The sequence below is a fragment of the Primulina eburnea genome, chromosome 11, assembly GCF_022965805.1.
Source record: "Primulina eburnea isolate SZY01 chromosome 11, ASM2296580v1, whole genome shotgun sequence".
In the NCBI taxonomy this organism is placed as follows: domain Eukaryota; kingdom Viridiplantae; phylum Streptophyta; class Magnoliopsida; order Lamiales; family Gesneriaceae; genus Primulina; species Primulina eburnea.
Window position 1 is genome coordinate 18,456,029 of NC_133111.1, and position 10,347 is coordinate 18,466,375.

Here is a 10,347-nt window from a genome sequence, read left to right on the forward strand (position 1 = left end):
ATCAGCGATTCTTTCCTGTGTCCTACCGAAAAGATAAGGGTGCCGAGTTCGCCAATATGAAGCAGGGACAACTAAATATAGAAGAATATGTTGCAAAGTTCTCGTCATTGCTCAGATTTGCTCCTCATGTTGCCGAGATTGAAGAAGCCGTTGCAGATCAATTTATAAATGGCTTGAATCCAGAAATCTTTACTTTGGTGAATACCGGTAGGCCTAGCAACTTTACTGATGCGTTGAACCGTGCCAAGGGATCGGAAGCTGGACTACTTAGGCATTGAAGCATTCCCTATGTCGCTCCGACTCCTAGATCGCCACTACCTTCAGTTCAACCCCCTCCCCGATTTGAGAGCAGTGGTAGCAGCAGCGGGAGGAAAGATCAGATGAATGCAAAGGGAAAACAGTTCAAGAGATCAGGGAGCAGTTTTTCGAGCTCTAGTGGTCACGACAGAGAGGTACTGGCCAGAGTACAGAGTATACAGGTGTGTATTGCAGTTCTTGTGGAGGTAGACATGCCACCGAGCAGTGTCAGAGTGTAATGGGCAGATGTAACATATGTAAGGCAGCAGGGACATTTCGCCAAGGTCTGTCCACAGAGAGGTTCACAGATATTTCAGGGTGCAGGTCATCTGCATCAGTAGCTCAGCCTGAGAGGCAAGCTTCTTCTGTCCATTCCTTTCAGCCCACTCTTACACAGACACAGCCCAGAGCCAGAGGTAGCCAGACTGTGAGCCAACCTCCAAAACATCAGGCTCAGGTGTTTGCATTGACAGAGGAGTAAGCCCAAGATGCACCGGATTATGTGTTCGCAGGTAACTGTTTTCTTTTCGGTTATCCTGCCTATGTTTTGATAGATACAGGTGCATCTCATACATTCATATCAGAACGTTTTGCATTATTGCATTCATTACCTACTGAGTCATTATCGACTGTAGTGTCTATTTCTTCTCCGTTGGGAAGTGGTCTTATAGCTGTGACTTCAGTTAGACATTGTATACTACAGTTTGAAGGTCATGAGATTGATTTAGATTGTATTGTGCTTGGGATAGCTGATTTTGATTGTATTGTTGGGATTGATATGTTAACCAAGTACCGAGACACTGTAGACTGTTTCCAGAAGATTGTCAGATTCAGACCAGAGATGACTGACGAGTGGAAATTCTACGGTAAGGGTTCCAGATCTCGGATTCCCTTAGTATCTGCTTTGACTATGAGTAGATTGTTGCAGAAAGGAGCAGAGGGGTTCCTTGTATATTCAGTAGATCTACTGAAATCGAGCCCAGTATTGGCAGATCTGCCAGTAGTACGTGAGTTTGTTGATGTATTCCCCGACGAGATTCCAGGGTTACCTCCAGCTCGAGAGGTAGATTTCAGCATTGATCTTATACCAGGTACAACTATCATATCTCGAGCTCCGTATAGGATGGCGCCGATTGAGTTGTAAGAATTGAAAGCATAGCTTGAAGATTTGTTGGCCAAGCGTTACATCAGACCGAGTGTATCTCCTTGGGGTGCACCAGTGCTATTTGTGCGAAAGAAAGATGGTTCGATGAGATTGTGCATTGATTACCGGCAACTATACAAGGCGACGGTGAAGAACAAATATCCATTGCCTCGCATCGATGATTTATTTGATCAGTTGCAGGGATCCTCCGTCTATTCAAAGATTGATTTGAGGTCCGGATATCACCACCTGAGAGTCTGAGATGTTGATATACCGAAGACAGCATTCCGAACCAGGTATGGACATTATGATTTTATTGTCATGCCTTTTGGTTTAACGAATGCGTCAGCGGTGTTTATGGGATTGATGAACCATGTCTTTCAGAGGTATTTGGATGAGTTTGTTATTGTTTTTTGATAAGTGCAAGATTTGCACTTAATCTATATTAGAATCCATTTTGAATCATGCTTGTTTCGAACAGAATTATGCGTTTTAAGTTTGTTTTGATTGTCACAAGAAATCATTAATATTAATTATTAATAAAGTATTTATAAAAAAAATATCGAGCCGGATCAATAACAGATTCAAGAACACCAGAAATCCTGGATGCTAGTATCTTGGAGATAACCTTGTAAAACACATTACAACAAGAAATGGGCCTATAATCCCCAACCCGAGAAGCATGTGAATTCTTGGGGACAAGAGCAATGGCGGAGTGATTAATCTGCTTCAAAAGAGAACCAGTGCGAAAGAACTCCAAAACCGCTAATGAAAATTCCTCCCCTTCCAATACTTCTTAAAGAAATAAGCATTAAACTCAGGAATGAAGAAGATAGCGGACACGATGCCAAGTGGACAAGAAATGCACGACCACGAGCACGCCATGGGACAGAAGTGCGCGCGCCATCACGCCACTTCACGCGCAGTCGCGCGCACATTCACTCAAGCCCTCGGACAGAGCCTCGCGCGCGCCCGCGCGAGATCACGCGCAGCCGCGCGCAATGATGTGCAGAATGATCGACAGTGGCATGCACGCCATCGCGCCAACTCTCGCGCACCCACGCGCACCCATACAAGCGAATGACCAGACACCTAAGCGCTGTGGCGCGAGATTATGCGCACCCGCGCGCACAGTCCCGAGAGCGACGCGCGCAAGCACGACTTCATGCGCTACCGCGCGAACATGCATGGCCAGAGGAGCAGCACCGAGCGCGCCACCGCGCGCGCTCCGCATCCAGAATATTATAAATTGCGCGAATTAGGTCATACTCGGGCAGCAGCCGTCACTGGAGAAACACAGGAGATCTTCAGCCGTCCAGGGAGAAAAAGACCCGAGAAACGGAGCGCATACTGGAGACAAAGATTCATAGTGTGAAGAACGGTTACAAATACGAAGAACGACGGATCTGGGGACAGAGACGACACTTCGGATTTGTTATCTTTTCCTTTGTTTCTTCACTTTATTGTGTAGCGATGTCTAGAACTACAAATATGTCTTGTTTTCTCTTGGATTTCGTGATGAACTAAATTTCCATTCTAGAGGCTGACGTAACTTTGTCTATACGATGATTTGACTGGATATTTTTATGATTGAATTCCGTTTTATTTAATTGTGTTCTCTACTTTTATTTCATTACAATTTACTGGCCATAAATTGTATGTGGTTTGATTAATTCTACAACTCGGGAGAGGGATTAGGATTATAGATCATTATAGACGCATCGTTGACTGTTTATATCGTTTGGAAGGCGTATAACTTTAGCGAGGCTTGAGTAAGAACATTATTTGCATTTACCAATGAAATGTGGATTTTATTAGGAATAATTGAATCGAAGTTTGATTGGTACAATTTATTCGTCACTTGGGAAAGGGGGAATAAAATACGTAAGGGTTCTTGGCCATTAAATAATAGGAATTCAGGAATTTAAATACAACCAGAAGAATTATCGTAGAAACTTATTGAAATCATTCCTCTGGATATTTTCTATCATTGATAATTCTCCATTCGGTGATTAATTTAATTCATTGTTTTCACTTACTTCGTTCAAACAAACCAACCTTTCATTTGATTTTTCTAGATAAAGTCTTGGCTATTTTAATTACGAGCATTGATATAGATTTTATACACACTCCTCGTGGGATCGATATCTGTACTCTAACCAGTACTAAAACTTGACACCGTACACTTGCGGTAGGAAAACGCGCAACAAGTTTTTGGCGCCGTTGCCGGGAAGTGTCAAATTTGAATTTATATTAGTATTGTTACCAATTAGTCTAGATTTTAATTTAGAGCTTTTATTTTTCTTTTATCTTATATTGATTAAGCGTTTTATTTTTCTTCCTGTTTGACAGTGTATGCTAAGATCGCAAAACTCAGACTTGCTTATTTTTATCTGGAGATCGAAAGAACTGTGAAAAGATTAAGAAAAGCAAGAAGAGAAGAGATCCAAGCAATGGCTGAGAACAGAGAAAATGACAGACACGACCAACCAGAGGCGATTCCTATAAGAGATCACTTCAGACCAGTGATCAGCAATCATTACTCTAGGATTGCAAGAGGGACAATCAACGCCAATAATTTCGAATTGAAGCCCGCTCTAATCAATATGGTTCAGCAAAACCAGTTTACTGGAACAGCCATATCTGATCCTCATGTTCACCTGAGAACTTTCTTGGAGATAACGGAGACGGTAAAGATTAGTAATGTTTCTGATGATATTATTAGACTGCGTTTGTTTCCGTTTTCTCTCAGGGATCAAGCACGAGGATGGCTACAATCGCTTCCCTTGGGAAGCATCACGACATGGCATGAGCTAGCCACGAAATTCTTAGCGAAATACTTTCCCCCTGCAAAATCTGCCCAGTTCAAGATTGAGATCAGCACGTTTAGGCAGACTGAATTCGAGCAATTGTATGAAGCATGGGAAAGATACAAGGAGCTGTTGAGAAAGTGCCCAAACCATGGCTTCGAAGACTGGATGCAGATTGAGTTATTCTACAACGGTCTAAATGGGCAAACAAGAGGAACAGTGGATGCTGCAGCTGGTGGCACGATCTTTGCCAAATCTCCTGAGCAAGCTTATGACTTGCTCGAACAGATGACGATAAATAGCTACCAGTGGCCGTCGGAAAGAGCAGGAGTAAAAAGGACAGCTGGAGTTTATGCTGTGGATCTTATTACGTCACTCACTGCTCAGGTATCTGCATTGACCACTCAAATAGCCGCGATGAACAAAGTGAGTACAACTGAAATCGAGGGTCCATCGATGGTTGTTGAAGAACTATCCACCCCTGAAGAAGCACAGTATATCAACAACAGAAATCAGGGTGGATATGGAAGATATAGAGGTAACCCTCCCCCTAACACTTATCATCCTGGATTAAGAAATCACGAAAACTTTTCTTATGCAAACAATAAAAATGTGTTGAATCCTCCACCGGGGTTCAATACATCAAAGGGGGAGGGAAAACCTTCATTTGAAGATTTGGTAGGTACATTCGTTGCTGAGTCTGGAAAAAGGATGGCGAGAACTGAATCTCGTCTTGACAATATGGAGACTCACATGGGAAACATGGGTGCCACAATGAAATCTTTGGAAACGCAAATCGGACAGTTGGTCAATGCTCTAAAAGATGAGAACAAGGGGCAATTTCCCAGTAACACAGAGGTGAACCCAAAAGAGCAGTGCAAGGCAGTCACTTTGAGGAGTAGGAAGGACTTAGAGTTACAGAGTCCCAAGGAGAGAGTGGACAGTGAGAAGACAGTTGAAGAAAGTGAAGTGGAGGGATCCACGGCTGAAATCAAAGTTGAACCACCTCCAGTGTATAAGCCGACTCTACCCTATCCTCAGAGATTCAAGAAGAAGAATTTAGATGATCAGTTTGCAAAGTTCTTGGAAATTTTCAAGAAGATACACATCAACGTACCATTTGCTGATGCTTTGGAGCAAATGCCGAATTATGCAAAGTTTATTAAAGATGTGATGTCTAAAAAGAGGAAGCTACAAGAGTTTGAGACAGTGAAGCTTACTCAGGAGTGCAGTGCCATCCTACAAAAGAAATTACCACAAAAATTGAAAGATCCAGGGAGTTTTACTATTCCTTGTTTTATTGGTGGTTCTCATTGTAGTAAAGCTTTATGTGATTTAGGAGCAAGTATTAATTTGATGCCATTTTCTATTTTCAGGAAATTGGAGCTTGGAGAAGTTAAACCAACCACTATCACCCTACAGCTTGCAGACAGAAGTCTCACGTATCCGCGTGGGATCGTCGAGGATGTACTGGTAAAAGTGGATAAGTTTATTTTTCCTGCTGACTTTGTGATTTTAGATATGGAAGAAGATCATGATGCTCCATTGATCTTTGGGAGACCATTCTTGGCGACTGGAAGGGCATTGATTGATGTTCATAAGGGTGAACTCACCTTGAGAGTTGGTGGAGAAGAAGTTATTTTTAACATCTATCACGCCATGAAGGGATCGAATGAGGTAAGCACTTGTAAAAGCATTAATGTTATAGACTCATGTATGTCTCTTGATTGTGCAGGAATGAGGGATCCCTTGGAGAGCTGTCTGATAGGTGCGGCAGGAACTGTTGATGAAGATAATTGGGAAGTGAAAGAGCAATTGGTGGCTCTTGAAGCACTACAAAAAGAAAAGAGAAAAGATGCACCGCACGAGGAGTTGGATGTAAATGAGAAACTAGAGGCAATACCACCTTCCCCTGAGTTGAAAGAGTTGCCAAGCCACCTGTGTTATGCTTTTTTAGGTGAGAAGTCGACGTATCCGGTAATTATCTCTTCCTCCCTTTCGTGTGATGAAAAAGATAAATTATTAAGAGTGCTGAGAGAATACAAAACTGCTTTAGGATGGTCGATATCAGATATTAGGGGAATTAGCCCCACTATATGCATGCATAAAATTTTGATGGAGGAGTCGTATACTCCTTATGTGGATCAACAGAGGAGGTTGAACCCAGCATGAAAGAGGTTGTCAAGAATGAGGTACTGAAATTATTAAATGCTGGTGTAATTTATGCTATTTATGATAGTAGCTGGGTATCTCCTGTACAAGTAGTACCAAAAAAGGGTGCAATGATAGTGGTAAAAAATGAAAATGATGAATTAATATCTACTCGTACTGTAACTGGTTGGCGAGTATGCATTGATTATAGAAAGTTGAACAATGCCACACGAAAAGATCATTTTCCATTGCCTTTTATTGATCAGATGCTTGATAGACTTGCAGGTTATTGTCACTACTGTTTCTTAGATGGTTATTCAGGTTATAACCAAATTGCTATAGCTCCGGAAGATCAGGAGAAAACAACATTCACATGCCCCTATGGCACGTTTGCCTTTAGGAGGATGTCTTTTGGGCTATGTAATGCACCTGCCACTTTTCAGAGGTGTATGATGGCCATATTTGCAGACATGGTGGAGGAAATAATGGAAGTCTTCATGGACGACTTCTCGGTATTTGGCTCGTCATTTGATCATTGTTTACATAACTTATCCTTTGTTTTGCAGAGATGCCAAGAAAAGAACTTAGTTCTTAACTGGGAGAAATGTCACTTTATGGTCCAAGAGGGCATATTCCTTGGACATAAAGTGTCGTCTCGAGTATTAGAAGTGGACAGAGCCAAGGTGGTTGTCATTGAAAAACTTCCTCCACCAAAGAACATCAAGGGAATAAGGAGCTTCCTCGGACACGCGGGGTTTTATCGTAGATTCATTAAAGATTTTTCTAAGAGCACTAAACCCCTGTGCAATTTACTTGAAAAGGAGTCGAATTTTATATTTGATGATAATTGTTTGCAGGCATTCGAGAAGATAAAAATGGCATTGGTGACTGCACCAATTATGATAGTGCCGGACTGGGAGCAGCCATTTGAGCTGATGTAACTATGCAGTAGGTGTAGTGTTGGGCCAGAGACGTGATAAATTCTTTAGGTCAATCTACTATGCAAGTCGTACCATGGATGCGGCACAGAAAAACTACACAACTACCGAAAAGGAGATGCTTGCAGTAGTATTCGCCTTTGACAAGTTCAGACCCTACTTGGTAGGTACAAAGGTAATCGTTTTCACTGATCATGCATCTATCCGATACTTATTTGCCAAGAAGGACGCAAAGCCACGCTTGATAAGGTGGATCTTGTCGCTCCAAGAGTTTGATTTTGAAGTAAAGGATAGGAAGGGATGCGAAAATCAAGTGGCTGACCACTTGTCAAGACTTGAGCTAGAAGAGAAGGAAGAAGAGGGAGCCATACAAGAGACATTTCCAGATGAGCAGCTTTTTGAGGTAAACTCTATACTTCCTTGGTTTGCTGATATTGCTAATTTTTTGTCTTGTGGAACCCTTCCCCCAGACATGAGCTACCATCAGAAGAAGAAATTCGTCCATGATATAAAGTTTTTCTATTGGGACGATCCGTTCGTGTATAAGAGGTGTGCTGACCAAGTGATTAGGAGGTGCGTGGAAGGTCTTGAAGCACAACAAATTTTGGAGAAGTGTCATTCTTCACCATATGGTGGACACTTTGGAGCGTCACGAACAGCGGCTAAGGTATTGCAATCCGGTTTTTATTGGCCTAGTTTGTTTAAGGATAGTTATACCTTAGTAAAATCATGTGATAGATGCCAAAGGTTAGGAAACATCTCTAGGCGTCACGAATTACCACTGACAAATATTTTGGAAGTGAAACTTTTTGACGTTTGGGGCATAGATTCATGGACTTTTTCCCCCTTCCTCTGGTTATTCTTATATTCTGTTAGCTGTTGATTATGTGTCGAAATGGGTGGAAGCAATCGCCACCAGTACTAATGACTCTCATGTTGTAGCGAAATTCGTACAGAAAAACATTTTCACCAGGTTTGGAACACCGAGAGCCATCATAAGTGACGAAGGTACGCATTTTTGCAATAGAATTTTCAACTCACTATTGGCCAAATATAATGTGAAGCACAAGGTGGCACTAGCATATCATCCGCAGTCGAATGGACAAGCTGAAGTATCCAACCGGGAAATTAAGCAAATACTGGAAAAGACTGTCAACACAAACCGGAGGGATTGGGCTATGAAGTTGGATGATGCGCTATGGGCTTATCGGACTGCATTCAAGACGCCTATTGGGATGTCTCCCTATCGGCTGGTATTTGGAAAAGCATGCCATCTACCATTGGAGTTGGAGCATAGGGCATTTTGGGTTGTGAAGAAGTTGAACTTTGATTTGAAAGCGTCTGGCGAGGTTAGAAAACTACAATTGAGCGAGATGGACGAATTCCGAAATGATGCATATGAGAATGCCAAGATCTACAAAGAACAGACTAAGAAGTGGCATGACAAAATCATAGTTCGAAGAGAGCTCAAACCAGGACAACAGGAACTGCGGTACAACTCTCGTCTGAAATTGTTCCCTGGTAAGCTTAAGTCGCGATGGTCGGGGCCATTTGTTTTGGAAACGGTGTCGCCCTATGGAGCTGTCGAGCTAAAGTGCAATGATGGAAGAACCTTCAAAGTGAATGGACAGCGGGTTAAGCCCTACTATGGAACTGAAGTAAGGAATATCGACAGTTACAAGTTGATCTGATCAGACAGGGTACAGTCGGGCTGTCGACGTTAAACCAAGCGCTGTGTGGGAGGCAACCCGCATTTATTTATTTATTTATTTTTTTTTTTCTTGCATTCGTTCTGCTTTATTATTTTATTTCAATTTCTTAGTTAATACTTCTAATTTTCTCTATTTAAGTATTAATTTGAATCGCTTTATTTTTGCAGGTTAAAAAAAAAAAGTGGTAAGAACAGACGCATGCGCGCGGCAGCGCAACATCTCGAGCCACCGCGCGCCCTCATCAACCATAAAGAACAGAAGCCATCGCGCCCCAGCGCGAGTTCGCACGCGACCGCGCTCACCTGATTTACACGCGCGCGCGCGCTCAATTATTGGCAGCAGACAGTAGCCAGTACGCGGCCGCATCACGCGCGACCGCGCGCACCGCGAACCAGCCCCCTTTTATAACCCTATCTCACAATTTCATTCACACAAAACTCTTCTCTCCACAAGAACAGCCGCCTCCTCCATCAAAATCCTCTCCTCCAAAAATCCAAGCACCCAAAACTTGCCAAAGTTTCTCCCAAACTCCTACAATACACCACCCCTCACACACAAGCCCCAACACAACCCATCATCTCCACACCATCACACACAAGCGCCTCTCAACCCAACCCCCACCGCCACCGCTCATCACCGCCGCCTACTGCCGCCAAGCGTCGCCTTCTAGTTATTCTCTTCAATCAAGGTTACCATCTCCTTTACTTGGCTATAGTTTGGGTTACTTTTGGATTCAAGCAACTGTTGGTGGATTTTGTGCTCTATATTTGTTAATTATTGGTGTGGACAAGAATTGAAAGTTATGCCGCCTAGAAAAAGATCAAAGGATGGGGCTTCCTCGTCTTGTTCCTACGACGCTCACAAATTTTGGAACGAGGAAGCCTTCCAAATTTACGAGAGCACCATGTCTAGGTCGATTATTCCAGAAAGAGGGCTAGATATGACATACCCCGATTGTGAATTCATTAAAGAGGTCGGGCGACGAGGGTGGATGGATATAGCCCAGTCTCCGCCAGACGCTGTGATATCCGTAGTCCATGAGTTTTATGCGAATTTGAGAATCAAACAAGAAGAATACGGAGTTTTGGTGCGAGGGCAACTCGTCTATTTTGATTCGGCCAGTATTAACGCAATCTACAATCTGCCGTATTTTGAAAATGACGGGTACACTGATTTGATCACTGGGGATGTGAACTACGATGAGATTATCAGGACCTTAGGCATCGAGGGTGCCGAGTGGCGATTGAATTAGGGCTCCCCAGTCACTTTGAAGAAATCTGATTTACGCCGTAAAC

At 42.8% G+C, this 10,347-nt stretch overlaps 1 protein-coding gene across 1 annotated transcript; it reads left to right on the plus strand.

Moving 5' to 3' along the window:
* Positions 1-7,016: 7,016 nt before the first annotated feature.
* LOC140805442 (uncharacterized mitochondrial protein AtMg00860-like) lies at positions 7,017-7,343 on the plus strand. The gene has a single exon (XM_073161713.1). It carries the CDS (start codon positions 7,017-7,019, stop codon positions 7,341-7,343), a length of 327 nt encoding a protein of 108 aa, XP_073017814.1.
* Positions 7,344-10,347: the final 3,004 nt, after the last annotated feature.